At 45.6% G+C, this 19,306-nt stretch overlaps 1 protein-coding gene across 2 annotated transcripts in view; it reads left to right on the top strand.

Annotated features, from left to right (window-relative positions):
* PRPF18 (pre-mRNA processing factor 18) overlaps nucleotides 1-19,306 on the top strand; it is a 47,139-nt gene that overhangs the window by 20,596 nt on the left and 7,237 nt on the right. For both annotated transcript variants that reach the window (XM_040413156.1, XM_040413157.1), the window contains 4 exons: nucleotides 41-154; nucleotides 246-395; nucleotides 11,760-11,828; nucleotides 13,181-13,321. In XM_040413156.1, coding sequence (XP_040269090.1) covers nucleotides 41-154; nucleotides 246-395; nucleotides 11,760-11,828; nucleotides 13,181-13,321 — 474 coding nt within the window. The remainder of the gene's footprint in view (nucleotides 1-40; nucleotides 155-245; nucleotides 396-11,759; nucleotides 11,829-13,180; nucleotides 13,322-19,306) is intronic.

Raw genomic sequence — 19,306 nt, 5'->3', positions numbered from 1 at the left:
TACACAGGTAGTGCTGTTATATCTGTCTTTTATTGTGTAGGTCATACGGAGATTGCGAGAGAGAGGTGAACCCATCAGACTGTTTGGGGAAACAGATTACGACTCATTTCAGCGCTTACGAAAGATAGAAATTCTTGCTCCAGAAGTGAATAAGGTACCTTGTGAAAAATGCCTACATGTATTCCCTATTGTTCTATGTGTTTATTGGTGAAATCCGAACAGTTCTGTTTTACCTTCATTTACAGGGATTAAGGAATGACCTGAAAGTTGCTTTGGATAAGATTGACCAGCAGTATTTTAATGACTTGGTGGCTGGTCAAGAACAAACAGAAGATGATACTACACAGAATGACCTAAAAGTTCATGAGGAAAACACCACAATAGAGGAACTAGAGGTATGTATCTTCCCTCAAAGGGGGTATGGAATTTAAAGGGTCACTAACATTTAAAAAAACTTTTGATATGTCTTTATGACATATCATGAGTTTAGATCAGTCTGAAGGCTGAGATCCCCACTGATCTGTAGAATGAGGGGAAAAAGCATGTGCATCTCTCTGTCTCTCTCCCTCGGGGAGAGAAGGGCCCATAGACTTCTATGGTGCCCATATCGTGCACCAAGGAGAGAGAGCACGCTTTGGCTTTTTACCTTCTGTTCCTTATGACACTGGGTCTGGGTCCTGAGAGCCTTAATGATCTCTGAGACAAAGGGCAGAGTGCTCTGCCCCTTCGGTTGTGATTGGCTTTGGGGCTTTCCTTAGGGATGTGAGCAGAGTAGTGTACAGACTTCCTTACCTTTTGCGTTCCGTACAGCACCCAACAAAGTAACAAAGTTGGTCATCAAAGGCTCTCAAGTGTGACATGTATGTGAGCAATGACAGGCATACTAAAAGCAGTACAGAAGTAAGGATTGCTTAACTAAATAAAAAAAAATGTAAAAGCTAAAACTGCACATAACTGGTATTGTCACAACAGTAATGAACAACACTACACATTTGCGGGTACTGCAGCTCCACTCCCATTCACTTTTTATATTGATTACCTATCCAATGTATAGGTCACCAATATGCTAGTGCAGAAAGATCTCTTTTGGGTGCTTTGACACAGGTGTTTTCTGGTGTTTTTCTGCACTTTTGCATTTTAGTTTTTTGCACCTGCTAAGAATAGGTCATCAGTATTAAGATCTCAGAAAACCCTTTAAAGCAGTAGGTTGTATGTACCTCAAAATGGTGCATATGAAGACTGCAATAACTAAGGCTCCATAAAGCAAATAAAAGGAAAACAATTATGCTTTTTGGAATACACTGACACAAAATAAAAAGTTATTGTGCAAAAGGAGTAAAACATAAAAAATAAACTATATGCAGTGGTCTCTCAAGACAGTGACCTCAGAATAGAATATTTTCAGCATGCATTTGTCTTTGCTAGCAGCCCTGTATTGGTTGTCTAGCAGTTGCTCTTTACAGTACAGGGCAGTACTGATACTATATGTTCCGTACTGCCCTCTATCTGTGCCAGCCTGAGCTGCTCTTATGGATGTCAGATAAAGGCGACTCCAATGTGTTATTCTGGCACACTGTATAAGATACTGAAGCTCCTGTTCTCATCCTAGAAATTGATTTACAACTTTCGGCATCTATTCGTGACTGCTGTCATTTTAAATTTTATTTTTTGTAATGTGTAGGGGCGGTGATGCTCTAAAGTGGCCTTAGTGACGCTCCTCTGTCTTCTGTTACATAACAGGGGAGACCTGCTCTACACTGACTGTTATCTGATCAGAAGACGGAGAAGTGTTGCTAAGGATTAAAAGAGGCCACTTTGGGGCCATTTTCTAATAGAAATGTGCAATTTCAGTAATTAAAGTATATTACAAAAATGGTCAGCATCACTGGGGGACAGATCAGTTTTTCTATTTTGTCAGAGAATATGAGAACGGTATGGGAATGCAACTAAATGGAACAGAATGCACTCCGTTCTGTTCAGTTACGTTTTGTCCCCATTGACAACGAATGGGGACAAAACAGAAGCATTTTTGTCTGGTATTGAGATGATATGACGGATCTCAATACCGGAAAATATTAATGCTAGTGTGAAAGTAGCCTTATCTGCTTATTTTATTTTTTAAAGGGCATCTCTCAGCAGATTTGTTCCTATGACACTGGCTGACCTGTTACATGTGCACTTGGCAGCTGAAGGCATCTGTGTTGGTCTCATGTTCATATGTGACTGCATTGCTGAGAAAAATTATGTTTTAATATATGCAAATGAACAATGGTAGCGTTGCAGAGAGAGCTGAGCCTCTAGGTATACCCACAACTGCTGCGCTCTCTGCAGTGACAAACGTCATGATGCCTGACCCTGTCATTCAAAGTGCAGGGGGCACGGCAGTTGCAGAGAGAGCAGAACCTCTAGGTGTAATGGCGACACCCCTTTTGCTCCTAAAAAGCTCCTTCGCATATATTAAAACTTCATTTTTCTCAGCAATGCGGACACATATGAACATGGGACCGACACAGATGCCTTCAGATGACAAGGGCACATGTAACAGGTCAGCCAGTTTCCTGCTGAGAGATGCCCTTTAAATCGTCCTTTTCGCTTACCTTGGGATGACATTTTGGGGCCCTGGAACCAATTACTAGTTTTCCATAGTTATAAACTCAAGTTACGATGGTTTCCACATGCAATAGTCCAGGAACACATGAATATTGTAACTTGAGGGACCACTGTATTTGATAGTGCTATGATCGTAATGACCCATGTAATGAATAGAGTTAACATGTTGTTGTTTTTTTTTACCTCAGTGTAAAAACAAATCCCAGAGAATTTTTTTTTTTTTTTTTTTTATCCCCAAAACTTTATATGTTCCATGCGTCATATTTACTCCAAAATGGTGGTAAATACCTAATATAATTTGCACCGAAAAAATAAATAAATATATAAATCTTTATACAACTACATCAATTGAAAAATAGATTCTGAGCCCAGAAATTTCCCGACACATCTGTTCAGTATGCCTCTATGGGTGAGCACTTATGGGGAAGCCTGCTGCCAGAAAGTTTCAGCACACATTATTTGTATTGGACTTTCTCACCCAGTTATTGGAACAGAACGAAGAGCTTTCGTTCACAGCGTTCAGTACTTACTTTGGATGTATTTCTACATTTCTGTTAATGACTGTCACTCCGTCATAAGTATCAAGAAAACTGCGGAGCGGCTCTAATTTGCAGATATATATTAAAGGGAGTCTGTCGCCACAATTTGCCCTTATAGACCACTTACATAGCACTATAGATCAGTCAAATGGTACCTTTTTGTTTGGATGTTTACCAGGGGCAAAAACAGAGTTTTATTCATATGTAAATGAGTGCTCGCAAGTGCCCAGGGGCGGCGTTCGGGCTGTAAGTGCCCAGGCCGCTCTGCCTTCTTCTCACATAACCTCTCCCCAGCCTGTTGCTTGGCCCGCCCTGTAAGCCTCTTACGTCATCCAGTGTACTGTCCGATATCCCGCGCATGCGCACTGTGATGACCATTGTGGGTAGCAGCATCATTCCATGCAGTGCGCATGCGCGGGCGGGATATCGGCCAGTACACTGGATGACTTAAGAGGCTTACAGGGCGGGCCAAGCAACAGGCTGGGGAGGGGTTATGTGAGAAGAAGGCAGAGCGGTCTGGGCACTTACAGCCCGAATGCCGCCCCTGGGCATTTGCGAGCCCTCATTTACATATGAATAAAACTGTTTTTGCCCCTGGTGAACATCCAAACAAAAAGACAAAGTTATGCTATAGTGCTATGTAAGTGGTCTATAAGGGCAAATTGTGGTGACAGACTCCCTTTTATTTGTACCCTGTAAAAAAAAGGAGGACTGGAATAGCTTGTTAAAGCGCCGCTGTCACCCGGATCAAACCTATCCTTCTAGGCGTATAGCCTGGTAGGGTTGATTGCCCTGATTGACCCTCGGTGGTATCGTTGTGGAGAAAAATGAACTTTTAAATCTATGCAAATTAACTATTTGAGCACCAGGAGGCAGTCTTCCCCTGCAAACCCCCCCCCAGCCCCGCCGCCTATAGATTGAAAGCACTAGCCCGCAGTCTTGTCCAGAACGGCATGTATGCACAATATCTTCGCTCGTCAGGATGAAGCTGAAGACGCGCCGTTCTGAACTCAAGTGCAGTCTAGCGGCTGTCAATCTAAAGGCAGTGCTGAAAAGCAGAGGGGCGTCATTATGGAGTTCCAGGGGTGTTGCTGGAGTGGTGCTCAAACCGCATAAGCCTCCTGGTGCTCGAATAGTTAATTTTCATCATTTAAATTTCTCGCCCAATTCCTTGGGGGACACAGGAAACCTTGGGTATAGCTCATCTCCATAGGAGGCGTGGTATAGCTCATCTCCATAGGAGGCGTGACACTAAGTGAAAGACTGTTAAGCCCCTCCTCCAGCAGCTATACCCTCAGCCTGGAGCGAGCGACTACCAGTTTTTTGCTTAGTGTCAAGGAGGCAAGACACTCTCTGCACTGCAGAGCTGTCTTTGCTAAAGATTTTATTTTTTCTCTTTTTATTATTTTCAACTTTTTTCCTTTTTTCAACAGGGACAACAGAGTCGCAAAGACCTCTCTGTTTTCCCGGGGTTGAGCTGCGCCAGTGCCGGCTATCCGCACTGCTGCCTCCCCCACAGAAGAAAAGGAGGACCAGGGCAGCCCAGCTCCCCTGCATCCCGCCAGCACAAGGGTCGCCCGCCTGCAAGCCCCTCTCCAGCTTCCTGCCACTTCGGTGCCAGTGGCTGAAGGGGCGTCCCTGCTGGATGGACTGAGGGTGAAAACGTCGACTGGTGAGGTGGCTATGCAGCCGTTCCAACCCCCCCCCTGTTAGGGTTTTAACTTCTGTGTTCCCTCTGCCTAGCCTTGTCACATTACAAGGCTTACTGTCGGCTTCCCCCCCCTTGTGTGTGGAGCAGGACGGAGCGGTGCTCGTGGGGGAGGGTTTACTGCACAAATTTACCTCAGGTGCTGCGGCCTTGTGGGGCCGCCTTTTGTTATCTCGGCCAGTGCTGCCGCTGTGTTCAGCTGCCGGCTGACTTCTCTTGCCGGCTACCGGTGTGTCATTCGCCGCCGGTGTATAAGGAGGTGGTCGGGGGGCAATATTTTCTCGGCGGCATATTTGTTTGAATCGCGCGCGCGCGAAAGTTCCGGCGGGGGGCGGAGCTTCGTTCCGCTTCTCCTGTACATGTTAGACATTCAATCGGGGGGCGGACGTCTTTCTTCCCGCTCCTCGCTGGCCCCGCCTCCTCTTCGTGCCTGCTCTCAGGACGGATCGTTTTTACCTCAGGTTTTACCTCAGGTTTTACCTCAGGATTTGCCGCTGCTGTTGCCGCTGCTGTTGTCGTCCGCTCCCACTGTGACCTGGTAGGACTGTTGACCCTTTCTAGCTCTGCAGCCCTCTGGCCTGGACGCTTTTATATTACTTCAGCCAACATGTCTGACCCCTCAGCGCCGGCCGGTCCTTGGTATCACACCTGCACCGCATGTAAGGCGCCCCTCCCTCAAGGGCAGCCTGACCCGCATTGCTCGGCTTGCAAAGCCCCATTACAGGGTCCGCCATCTGTTGTGTCACCCCCTGGCCTATTGGATCCCCCTGACTGGGCTAGGTCCCTTTCCCAGGCTGTGGTCAGCCTCTCTAACGTTGTGGGCCGCCTTGCAGAGGTATTGCCCTTATCGCAGCCGGATATTTCCCCTGCTGGGCCCTCCGGGTCCGCTATCTTAGCTGACCCGTCTGAGTCCCTCTCTCCAGGCGACACCTCCAGAGCCCGTCAACCCCAGAAGCGGTCTAGGGCGGAGCGCCTATCATCCTCGGATGCTTCAGTATCACCCCCAAGGGTGCGCTCTCAGTCGGGCCCTTCCTCGATACAGGATATGCCCTCTGAAGGGGAACTAGTTGATTCAGATTGTGATATGGACTCAGCCTTGCCTTCAAAACTGGCTTCTGCTGTGGGCCATCTTATTAACAATATTCGTGATACCTTTAAGATTCACGATGATCCTCCTAATTCTGAAAAAAACAGTGTTTCCTTTTTTCGCCAAAAACAGACGTCTGCAGTTTTTCCCCTCCACACTGACTTCTCGTCGGTGGTTTCCAAGGCCTGGGCCCGCCCTGATGCCCGTTTTACCCCGCCTAAGAAGTTGGATATCTGTTATCCATTCCCGGCGGATTGCATTACAAACTGGGCGTCACCACCCAAAGTCGACCCCCCGGTGGCCCGTTTGGCAAAAAGCACGGCTATTCCCGTTGCTGATGGCTCTTCCTTACAATCCACTGAGGATCGCCGTATAGAGGCCATTACCAAAGGTATCTTTGCAGCCTCCGGTTCCGCCCTCCGGCCGGTCTTTGCTTCCGCTTGGGCTGGAAAAGCGGTTTCAGAGTGGGCTTCTCAGCTGGATCAGGAGCTTGAATCCGACGTCCCTATTCAGGACCTCCGTGCTCTAGCCCAACTTATCGTTCAAGCCGGCAAATTCGTCTGTGAAGCATCCCTTGATGCGGGGGCTCTCATAGCCCGTTCGTCTGCCCTGGCCGTTTCGGCCAGGAGGGAGCTTTGGTTAAAGGTTTGGACGGCGGACTCCACGTCAAAGCGGTCTCTTACTGGCCTTCCCTTTACTGGTTCTCGATTGTTCGGGACCCGCTTGGATGAAATCATATCCGAAGCCACGGGGGGGAAAGAGTACGCATCTTCCTCAATCTAGGACTAGGACCACCACTCGAGGCCGTCCCACTTTTTCTCGCTTCAGGTCTTCCCGCAAGGCTCCCGCCTTGCGTCCAAGACAGACGTAAGACAGACGTAAGACGTCCAAGACAGACGTAAGAAACCTTTTTTTCGGACCCAGCCCTCCTGGCGCAAGTCACAGCCTGCTCGCCCTCCCGCGACCAAGCAGAACACTACCTGAAGGTGCGCCCCTACCCGCCCGGGTGGGGGGGACGTCTCTTCCTGTTCAGGGACTTCTGGCAGGCGCACGTCTCCGACGCCTGGGCTCTCGAAGTTGTGTCTTCCGGGTACAAACTCGAGTTTACGTCCCTCCCCCCAGTTCGGTTCTTTCGCTCCCGGGATCCCCAAGGGGCGGCCGATTTCTTTACTGCCACTCGCACCCTTCTGGACAAAGGGGTCATCGCTCCGGTTCCCATGGAAGAAAGATTCAAGGGGTTCTATTCGAACCTTTTTGTGGTCCCCAAAAAAGAAGGCTCGGTTTGTCCCATTCTGGATCTAAAACGGTTAAACCGTTTCCTTCGTCTTCAGCGATTCCGGATGGAGTCTCTCAGGTCGGTGGTGGCCTCTCTGGAAAAAGGGGAGTTCCTGGCCTCTATCGACATCCAGGACGCCTACCTTCATATTCCAATCGCTCGGTGTCATCAGTGCTTTCTGCGCTTTGCAGTGGGGTCCGACCACTACCAGTTCGTTGCTCTCCCCTTCGGGCTGGCGACGGCCCCTCGCGTTTTCACAAAGGTCCTTGCCCCTGTCTTCTTCCATATTTGGACGATCTCCTTATCAAGGCACCCTCTCTGTCACTGACATCCGCCAGTGTGGACCTCTCGCTACAAACCTTACGCCGGTTCGGTTGGATTATCAATCTTCCCAAATCCGCTCTTGTTCCATCCAGGCAACTGATCTTTCTGGGGATGCTGCTGGATACAGATGCAGCGGAGGTTCGGCTTCCGTCAGAGAAGCGCCAGCTCCTTCATCGGTCGGTTCGGAGGCTTCTGAACCACCGCCGTCCTTCCTTCCGGTTCAGCATGCGGGTCTTGGGACAGATGGTGTCCTGTTTCGAAGCAATCCCCTACGCGCAGTATCACTCCCGCACCTTTCAGACTGCCATTCTGTCCGCATGGGACAAGTCCCAGGAAAGTCTGGATCAGCACTTTCCTCTTCCCCCCCCAGGTTCGCTCCTCTCTACCCTTGGAGAGGGGTCCGTAACCACCAGAGAAGTCCTTCCTACCGATAACTTGGTTGGTGATTACCACCGATGCCAGTCTGCGGGGTTGGGGGGGGGTGTTTCCTCCTCGGTCCGTACAAGGCACTTGGTCTCCATCGGAGTCCAAACTGCCGATCAACGTTCTGGAGCTGAGGGCGGTTCTCCTCTCACTCCGGCATTGGACTTCGCTGCTTCAGGGTCACCCTGTTCGTGTCCAATCGGACAATGCCACGGCTGTGGCATACATAAATCATCAAGGGGGCACTCGCAGCACGGCGGCAATGAGGGAGGTGTCTCTAATCCTTCGCTGGGCGGAAGTTCATGTTTCAGCCATTTCGGCCATTTACATCCCGGGAGTGGACAATTGGGCGGCGGATTTCCTCAGCCGGACGACGATCGACCCGGGCGAGTGGTCTCTGCACCCCGACGTCTTCGAGTCTCTTTGCCTCCGTTGGGGTCGTCCGGACGTGGATCTCATGGCCTCCAGATTCAACCACAAGCTCCCCACCTTCATGGCCAGAACCAAGGATCCGGACGCTTACGGCGCGGACGCGCTCGTCCTTCCCTGGACGGAGTTCTCTCTCCTCTACGTTTTTCCGCCCCTGCCTCTTCTTCCACGAGTCCTTCGGAAGATCGCGGCGGAGGGCACGCCTGCGATCCTAATAGCCCCGGATTGGCCTCGTCGTCCTTGGTACGCCGACCTTATGTTGCTCCTGGCAGACGCCCCCTTGCCTCTGCCTCTAAGAGAAGACCTCCTCTCTCAAGGGCCGATCTTCCACCAGCATTTAGGGTTGCTACGTTTAGCGGCGTGGCTATTGAAACCGCGGTCCTAACGCGGCGGGGGTTTTCTGCTGACGTGGTCCGTACCATGATTCGTGCGCGTAAACCGGCATCGTCCAGGATTTATTACCGAACCTGGCGGGCCTATTTGAATTTCTGCGAGACCTTAGATGTTCATCCCCTTCGGTTTTCTCTCCCCACGATTTTATCCTTCTTGCAGTCTGGTCTGGATTTGGGTTTGGGTCTCAGTACCCTAAAGGGTCAGATCTCAGCGCTTTCGATCCTCTTTCAGCGACCTCTGGCTCCGCTCGGTCCAGTTAAGACTTTTCTTCAGGGGGTTGCTCACTATGCTCCCCCGTATCGCGCTTCCGTTCCATCTTGGGATCTTAATGTTGTGCTGACGGCTCTCCAATATTCTCCTTTCGAGCCTCTGCGCAGGGTTTCCCTTCGCTTGTTTTCTTGCAAAGTTTTTTTCCTCGTTGCCATCACGTCTCTTCGGCGTGTGTCTGAATTGGCGGCACTTTCTTGCGTAGAACCCCTCTTGGTTTTTCACCAAGATAAGGTGGTTCTCCGCCCGGTTCCGGATTTCCTTCCGAAGGTGGTGTCCGCTTTTCACCTGAATGAAGATATAGTCCTTCCTTCTCTGTGCCCGTCCCCGTCTCATCCTCGGGAACGGGATCTTCACCGTCTGGATGTTGTTAGGGCTCTGAGGATCTACTTGGATGTAACTAGACCCTTTCGGCGCTCGGATTCTCTATTTGTGGTTCCGGAGGGTCCGCGCAGGGGGCTGGCGGCATCTAAAGTGGTTATTGCCCGCTTCATCAAGATGGCTATTGCTGAGGCTTACCGTGCTAAGGGCAGGGAACCGCCCTTTGGTGTTACCGCTCATTCTACCAGAGCGGTCGGGGCTTCCTGGGCTCAGCGAAATCGATCTTCGGCTGAACAATTGTGTAAGGCGGCCACCTGGTCTTCTTTGCACACCTTCACCAAGTTCTACAAGGTGAACACTTATGCATCGGCGGATGCTGCTTTGGGCTGCCTGGTCTTGCAGGCGGTGGTGACTTAATGCCTATGGTGCTTTAATTCTTCTTGGGTTGTGGTCCCTCCCTATTTGTGGACTGCTTTTGAACGTCCCAAGGTTTCCTGTGTCCCCCAAGGAATTGGGCGAGAAAACGAGATTTTTGTATAACTTACCAGTAAAATCTCTTTCTCGCTCTTCCTTGGGGGACACAGCACCCACCCATTGTTTTGGTTGCCCTGACGGGAGTTTTGACTTGTTGGTGTTAATTTGGTTGATCCTTGCCTTTGTTTTAACTACTTGGGCACATAACTGGTAGTCGCTCGCTCCAGGCTGAGGGTATAGCTGCTGGAGGAGGGGCTTAACAGTCTTTCACTTAGTGTCACGCCTCCTATGGAGATGAGCTATACCACGCCTCCTATGGAGATTAGCTATACCCAAGGTTTCCTGTGTCCCCCAAGGAAGAGCGAGAAAGAGATTTTACTGGTAAGTTATACAAAAATCTAGTTTTTTCTCCACAATGATACCACCGACAGACATAAGACGGGTATCGTTTTAATCAGCGTAATCAACCCTACCAGGCTATATGCCTAGTAGGGTAGGGTTGATCCAGGTGACAAAGACGCTTTTAAAGAAAGTATGTCACCAGCCAGGTAAATTAGGGCCCCTCCAGTTAACTCCTAAATATGGAGTCTGAAGCATGCAGGCAAATGTAGACACTTGAGCATCCTTGGCACTTCTGAATTACTTAGATTAGATGCAACATTTCCATCACGATTGGCTGCTTTGGGGTTGTCTAGCTTTATTTGGTGCCTTGTATAGATGCTCAAGTAAATCTTCCATTATTTCCCTGTGCCCATATATTTTCTAAAAGTAAACTTCAGCCACTTTATGAAAATGCCACCCAGCACTTTTATACTCATGGGCTCCCTCTGCATGAATGCATAACATTTTGTAAAAAAAAAAATTGTTTAAAGAATTTTATAGGGGAGTTTTATCTAAACTGACTAAGGTGCCCATAGCAACCAATCAGATTCCACCTTTCATTTAATAAAGGAGCTCTGAAAAATGAAAGGTGGACTCTGGTTGCTATGGGCAACTACACCAGTTTTCCGTTACACCAGTTTTGATAAATCTCCCCTTTTGTGTCTAAAATTCGAACTCAAGCAGAGCCCGAGACGCACAACACCTACTACAAAGTTGAAGCCATGCCGAGTTCATACATGCCACTGTCCGCATGCAGACATCTTCACTAAAGTACCAAAAATGTCCACAATCCCAGATGCCGGAAGTTTGGGGCCGTGCTCCGGAAATGCGGATGCGGAGAGCACATGGTGTGCTCTCCGCATCCATTTGTGCCCCATTGAGAATGAATGGGTCCGCACCCGTTCCCGATATTGCGGAACGGATGCAGACCCATTTGCGGACGTGTGAATGGACCCTAAGGGTCTCCTACTTAGAGGTGTATGGGTTCCATGTCTAGCACCTGCTGCTATCTCACGGACAGGGCACCATTGTGAGCTGCAGTGAATGAATAGCTGGATGTGTATTTGCAGCTGTGGGACTGGACAGAGCGCTGTGACGGGATCCCGTTCTTAAGATAGGAGCGGGACCTAGAGTTAGGACCCACACCGGTTGGGCGTCTATGGCATATCCTGTAGATGTGCCATAAATGCTCAGATGAAACTACCCCTTTAAGTCATCCCTCTAGAGATTTGGCTCAGGATGAACAGGCCTCTGGCAGAAGAGAACTGTGGGGATTTCGTACAAACATCTGGAAAGTAGAAGTTGAATGGCATCCAGAGTGGCTGGAACAGGTGCTTGAAATGAATAGCGTAGTAACCACATTGTGATGTGAGACGGTGTTTGTACCAACTGGAATCATTTTCTTTTTAACTGTTCTAGCTTTGGCTGCAAAGCATTTAAAGATGAGAAAAATATATAAACCTTTTCTATATAGTTTACCCTGCCTTTATCTGGATTTTTTACCTGAAATGTTTCTCTGCATTATAGGTTTTGGGAGAGTGTCTGGGACAAGGCGATGACAACAGAGACATGGATGTCATTAATAAAGTTCTTAAGGTAATTGTGGCAGGGGGTGGTCATCTGGGCATTTATATTTAGAATACACACCTAATCCACTGATCGGGATATACCACTATGAATGTTATGGAGGTATACCTACTACCTTGAATTGCCCCCAATACAAAAATACCGCCACATAGATTTATCAAAAATAAGCTTTATTCAATACAAAGAAATACATAGACCTAAATATAGCAGCAGTCAATACTCCAAAAGAGGACTTAAAGGGCGCTGCAGGGTCAGTCACCACAAATCCACATATATCAACAATCAAGTAATTACTGTGCGCCCCACACTAACCGTAATCGTATAAGAAAGCTCAAAAGGAGCCAACTACTGTAGATAACTTAAACATAGTGATATGGGGATAATGTCATTACAAAGTATATAACTACATATGGATTACAGACCGACTCTGCAGAGTCCTCTTCCCAATGCCGTTTCACCCTAAGGCTTCTTCCGAGGATTTTTTGTCCTCTTTTGGAGTATCGACTGCTGCTATATGTATTTCTTTGTATTGAATAAAGCTTATTTTTGATAAATCTATGGTATTTTTGTATTGGGGGCCATTTATATTTAGAGCCTGGGAGAGGGCCTATGTGGGAGAACGCTAAAGGGGTTGTCTAACCTAGGAGCCAACAATCCCACTCTTCCAGCCTGTGCTCCTTAAAAAAACAAAAAACTACAGTCACCTGTCTATGGCCCTGCCAGGCCTATGCTGTTTCCAGCCCCTTTCTGGCCCTCCAGGACCAGAAGTGGCTTGCTCTTGTGACCACTGTGACCAATCACTGGCCTCAGTGGTCACATTTCTTACGCAATTTTGAGTGTGATGGAGTATTCCTTCCTAAATAAATGGGGCTCTATCCATGTAAAATTTTAAGAATATCTTGTAGTAAGAAGCCTTGTACTATTTCACCTTCCTAATTTTGTTTATTCAGGCACTGCTGTTCTCCACAATCCCCAATGCTCTGTTTTTAAATGTACAAAGTGACATGATGTCCCCTGCAATGCCATATGAACACAACAGTCAATTCTTGTCTGCCATAGTGCTGTTTTGCCTATAGGTGACATCACATTACATTGCTCTGTGGCCGTAGTCTTGTAACTGTATGGTTCATGTCACTGCGTACAGTTTAAACAAAGATGGGTGGAGAAGGTCAGTGGAGAGGCTTGAAGTGAAATTGTTGTGGGGTCAATATTACAAAGTTTCTTTCTGTCCTAATTCTGAAGACTCTTAAATATATTCACCCTTACATGCACATAATGCAGGGTTGTTGTTTTGCAGAGGTGCAGTTTTTTCATTGTCCACCAGGTGGCTATGTAAACCAAACATAATTTGTTTTGTTTAGTTTCTCTTAGGAGTCTGGGCCAAAGATCTGAATGCACGAGAAGATTATGTTAAGCGGAGTGTGCACGGTAAACTTGCAAGTGCCACACAGAAGCAGACTGAGTCCTATTTAAAACCACTCTTCAGAAAATTGCGTAAAAAGGTGAAGACCTCTAACAAATGCACAGAACAGCCTGTTTATTCTCTTTTTAACCCTTTCATTCATAGTACATAATCAGCAGGACACAGACAATTCCTACATTGTATTCCCAGAACAGCTTTTCACTTTTTAAAGTGTAACTGCCGATTCATTTTTTTTTTTATACCCTAATGGTATTGTACACCCTGCTGTGTAAATGCTTTTGTGCTTTATAATTTAATCTTATTCAGTTTCACCTCATAATAACACCCAGAAATTTGTGTCACTTTCACATTGAGCAGGCCTCTTCTTACAGCGTTCTCATGTGCAGACCGTCTCCTCTCCGATATAAACAAGAGAACTGGGAGGAGGAGCACAGCCCTGAGTGCCTGGGGTTAGCCAGAAAGTGGAGGGCCGAGGGCTTCTTTAGATGCTGCTACAGTTGCAGGAAAGAGTATGCGAACCCGTTGGAATGATATGGATTTCTGCACAAATTGGTCATAAAATGTGATCTGATCTTCATCTAAGTCACAACAATAGACAATCACAGTCTGCCTAAACTAATAACACACAAAGAATTAAATGTTACCATGTTACCAAGAGCTAATTGGAGTGAGGTGTCAGCCAACTGGAGTCCAATCAATGAGATGAGATTGGAGGCGTTGGTTACAGCTGCCCTGCCCTATAAAAAACACACACCAGTTCTGGGTTTGCTTTTCACAAGAAGCATTGCCTGATGTGAATGATGCCTCGCACAAAAGAGCTCTCAGAAGACCTACGATTAAGAATTGTTGACTTGCATAAAGCTGGAAAGGGTTATAAAAGTATCTCCAAAAGCCTTGCTGTTCATCAGTCCACGGTAAGACAAAAGTTCAGCACTGCTGCTACTCTCCCTAGGAGTGGCCGTCCTGTGAAGATGACTGCAAGAGCACAGCGCAGACTGCTCAATGAGGTGAAGAAGAATCCTAGAGTGTCAGCTAAAGACTTACAAAAGTCTCTGGCATATGCTAGCATCCCTGTTAGCGAATCTACGATACGTAAAACACTAAACAAGAATGGATTTTATGGGAGGATACCACAGAGGAAGCCACTGCTGTCCAAAATAAATATTGCTGCACGTTTACAGTTTGCACAAGAGCACCTGGATGTTCCACAGCAGTACTGGTAAAATATTCTGTGGACAGATGAAACCAAAGTTGAGTTGTTTGGAAGAAACACGCAACACGCAAAAATTAGCAACTTTTTCACTCCATTATTCTGACTTGAGCTAATGATAAATCTGGCCCGATGTGTGGAGAAAGAGGCACAGCACACCACAGTTGGGATGAGGTTTTGATGTTGACGTATGGTGGTGGGGGCATCATGGTTTGGGGCTGCTTTGCTGCTTCAGGGCCTGGACAGATTGCTATCATCGGAGGAAAAATGAATTCCCAAGTTTATCAAGACATTTTGCAGGAGAACTTAAGACCATCTGTCCACCAGCTGAAGCTCAACAGAAGATGGGTGTTGCAACAGGACAACGATCCAAAACATAGAAGTAAATCAACAACAGAATGGCTTAAACAGAAGAAAATACGCCTTCTGGAGTGGCCCAGTCAGAGTCCTGACCTCAACCCGATTGAGATGCTGTGGCATGACCTCAAGAAAGCGATTCACACCAGACATCCCAAGAATATTTCTGAACTGAAACAGTTCTGCAAAGAGGAATGGTCACGAATTACTCCTGACCGTTGTACACGTCTGATCTGCAACTACAGGAAACTTTGGTTGAAGTTATTGCTGCCAAAGGAGGTTTAACCAGTTATTAAATCCAAGGGTTCACATACTTTTTCCACCTGCACTGTGAATGTTTACATGGTGTGTTCAATAAAAACATGGTAACATTTAATTCCTTGTGTGTTATTAGTTTAAGCAGACTGTGATTGTCTATTGTTGTGACTTAGATGAAGATCAGATCACGTTTTATGACCAATTTGTGCAGAAATCCATATCATTCCAAAGGGTTCACATATTTTTTCTTGCACCTGTATCTCCTGAATGGCAGCAGCTAGAAACTGGTCTTGTTTGAAAGCTGACAAGACCAGAATGACAGCATTAGTCCAAGCCCTAGAGGAGAAATCACTGTTAGAAATAGAGTCTAGAATGATCGCGGGTAAAACCTGCATTCACTGCTTCCCGATTTCTATCAATGATATATTCCCCTATACTGAACATATTGCTGTCATTCTAGTATTGTCTGAAATGTCAGCTTTCAGACATTACAAGCCCATATATCTATAGAGATATAAGCAGCCGCCCCCACTCCCTGTCAGTGTGGAGGAGAATGATGGAGCAGCTGCAGAGCTGACAGGAGGAGAGTAAAATGGTAAAAAAAAAAAAAATGGAAATGTAGAAATGTGACATAATCATGAGTGTAGTGACCCACATAATAAAATTACATTTACCACACTGTGAACGCCGTAAAAAAAAAAAATCCACAAAATAATGTGAATATTGCAGGGTTTTTTTTTCTTTCCCCCTAAAAATAAAATAATGAAATTTATTTCATACACTATACAGTTAGGTCCATATATATTTGAACAGAGACAACATTTTTCTAATTTTTGTTCTGTACATTACGGATTTTGAACAAAACAATTCAGATGCAGTTGAAGTTCAGACTTTCAGCTTTAATTCAGTGGGTTGAACAAAATGATTGTATAAAAATGAGAGGAACTAAAGCATTTTTTAAACTCAATCTCTTCATGACGGGCTCAAAAGTAATTGGACAAATTAAATTGTAAATAAAATGTTAATTTCGAATACTTGGTTGAAAACCCTTTGTTGGCAATGACTGCCTGAATTCTTGAACTCATGAACATCTCCCGACGCTGTGTTTCCTCCTCGTTAATGCTCGGCCAGGCCTTTACTGCAGCGGTTTTCAGTTGCTGTTTGTGGGCCTTTCTGTCTGAAGTTTAGTCTTTAACAAGTGAAATGCATGCTCTATTGGGTTCAGATCAGGGAACGGACTTGGTCATTCAAGAATATTCCACTTCTTTGCTTTAATATGCTCCTGGTTTGCTTTGGCTTTATGTTTTGGGTCATTGTTTATCTGTATTCTGAAACGCCGACCAATCAGTTTGGCTGCATTTGGCTAGATTTGAGAACACAGTATGTCTTTGAAAACCCCAGAATTCATCTGGCTGCTTCTGTCCTGTGTCACATCATCAATAAACACTAGGGACCCAGTGCCACTGGCAGCCATGCAGGCCCAAGCCATCACACTGCCTCCGCCGTGTTTTACAGATTATGTGGTATGCTTTGGATCATGAGCTGTACCATGCCTTCTCCATCCTTTTTTTTTTTTCTTTTCATAATTCTGGTAGAGGTTGTTCTTGGTTGCATCTGTCCAAAGAATGTTCTTCCAGAAGTTTGCTGGTTTTTTAAGATGTGTTTTTTTTTTTTTTAGCAAAGTCCATCCAAGCCTTCTATTCTTGAGGCTTATGAGTGGCTTGCACCGTGCAGTGAACCCTCTGTATTTCCTTTCATGCAGTCTTTTCTTTATGGTAGATTTGGATATTAATACGCCTATATCCTGGAGAGTGTTGTTCACTTGGTTGGCTGTTGCAAAAGGGGTTTCTCTTCACCATGGTAATTTTCTGCGATCATCCACCACTGTTGTCTTCCGTGGGCGTCCAGGTCTTTTAGCATTGTTAAGGTCACCAGTGCTTTCTTTCTCAGGATGTACCAAACTGTAGATTTTGCCTCTCCTAATAGTGTAGCAATTTCTCGGATATTTTTTTTTCTGTTTTTACAGACGAAGGATGGCTTGTTTCACCTGCATGGAGAGCTCCTTTGACCGCATGTTTACTTCTCAGCAAAATCTTCAAAATGCAAGCACCACACCTCAAATCAACTCCAGGCCTTTTATGTGCCTAATTGAGAATGAAATAATGAAGGAATTTCCCACAACGGCCCATGAAAAAGCCTTTAAGTCAATTGTCCAGTTACTTTTGGTCCCTTTAAAAACAGGGTGCCATATGCAAAGGAGCTGAAACTCCTAAACCCTTCATCCAATTTTAATGTGGATACCCTCAAATGAAAGCTAAAAGTCTGGACTTTGTCTATGTCCATTATATAACTATAACTTGAATATGTTTTAGTAAACAAGTAATAAAAACAAAAAAATTGTCAGTGTCCAAATATATATGGACCTAACTGTATATACCCCAAAATGGTTCCTAAAAAACCTTTTAATGTGACTATTAAGAGGATAAAATAAATGGTAACTGATTTCATGTAATTGCAGGGCTTGTCTCTGGTTAGCTGTATGTGAGAGGATACACACTGCTGTGGGGTAGTGGGGGAGGTTATCTGCATTCTGATTGGTCTTGCCTGTCTCTGGTTACCTGTATGTGAGAGGATACACACTGCTGTGGGGGAAGTTATCTGCATTCGGATTGGTTCTGCTAGTTCATGTGAGGAGAGCAATGGGTTATGGAAAGTGAGGGAAATACAGGACAAATTCATTGTTTCTGGGCAGCTGCCAAATTCATTGTTTCTGGGCAGCTGCCCTGAAATTATAATTTTGGTGTCCGCATCAATGATGCGATCACCCAATGATTTGAGCATTTGCTCGCTATTCGGGTGCTACACAGGACAGTTTTCAGAAATGAGAGTGCTCCGATTGATAATCCATGTAAGGGTGGTCTCACACGTGTGTTTTTCTGTACTGTTGCATTTTTGGTGCAGTTTTTTGTGCAGATCTGAAATGTAAGACACACAGGTGTGTTTTTTTTTATTTACTTTTTTGTTGCTCCTGGCATTTTTGTTAATTGATGGTGTTTTTTTTTTTTTTCCTTTCTGGCTTCTTTTCAAAAACACCATTTGCGGTAGCTCTTGGCATTTTTTTTTTGTCGTTTCCACATCACCCTCTCTATAGGGGAAAAATTACCATGAAGAAAACGCTGTTGGTAAGGCACACTGTTTGCAAAAAAAAAAAAAAAGCCTCAAAATAACAGAAAGCAAATGGACAAAAATACCGCTTGGGGCTCATGCACACGACCATATGTATTTTGCGGTCCGCAAAAAATGGATCTGCAAAAAATACGGATGACATCCGCGTGCATTCTGTATTTTGCGGAATGGAACAGCTGGCCCCTAATAGAACAGTACTATCCTTGTCCGTAATGCAGACTATAATAGGACATGCTCTATTTTTTGGCGATACGGACATACGGAAACGGAATGCACACGGAGTAACTTCTGTTTTTTTTGTTGACCCATTAAAATGAATGGTTCCGCATATGGTCCGAAAAAAAAACAACGGAACGGACATGGAAAGAAAATATGTTTGTGTGCATAAGCCCTTATTGCTGCCATTTTGACAGTCCAAAAAAAAGCCTGTCAAAATTTGTCTTTGAAAAAAAAAATCCTGAAAGATCAAAACCGCCACCCATGTAGGAATCCTAAACTTTTTAGTGAATCCTAGGAAGATTTATACGAAGATGTATGCGCAGTACACTTCTGTTTATCTGCATGACTTACTGTAATATAATTGACTATTATTTGAAGGGAGTAAATAATTACTGCATCAGGTAGATGCAATAATTGATACTCCTGTCATAGCCTATTATTATATTGCAAACGTACCAGTCATTTTTGAATATAACAGTAGTTTTTCAGCTAGACTTAATATTAAAGGAGAAAAATATTAGATCATGGAGAAAAAGACTATACATTTTGATAAAGATACATAAGCCTACTCGCAATGTCAAGGTGGCGTCTATTGATTGGGTCCCTACTCTCATTTGGCACAAATGGCATGAGGATTTACTATCCATATCTAGTTCTCCAAAGCCTAGTATTAAAAAGGGATCAAATGCATAACCAAATGATATGGCTTTTATACTAGAAGTAACTGCCAGTGATAGGAAGCCAAAGAACAGAAGATGGTATAAGAGCAGACTTGGTAGCTTCCTTTTTGACATGAAAAGTAGCTCTATTTTCCATATTCATATGTCATTTATG

The sequence above is a fragment of the Bufo bufo genome, chromosome 1, assembly GCF_905171765.1.
Source record: "Bufo bufo chromosome 1, aBufBuf1.1, whole genome shotgun sequence".
Lineage (NCBI taxonomy): Eukaryota > Metazoa > Chordata > Amphibia > Anura > Bufonidae > Bufo > Bufo bufo.
This window is presented reverse-complemented; position numbering and strand designations above follow the sequence as displayed.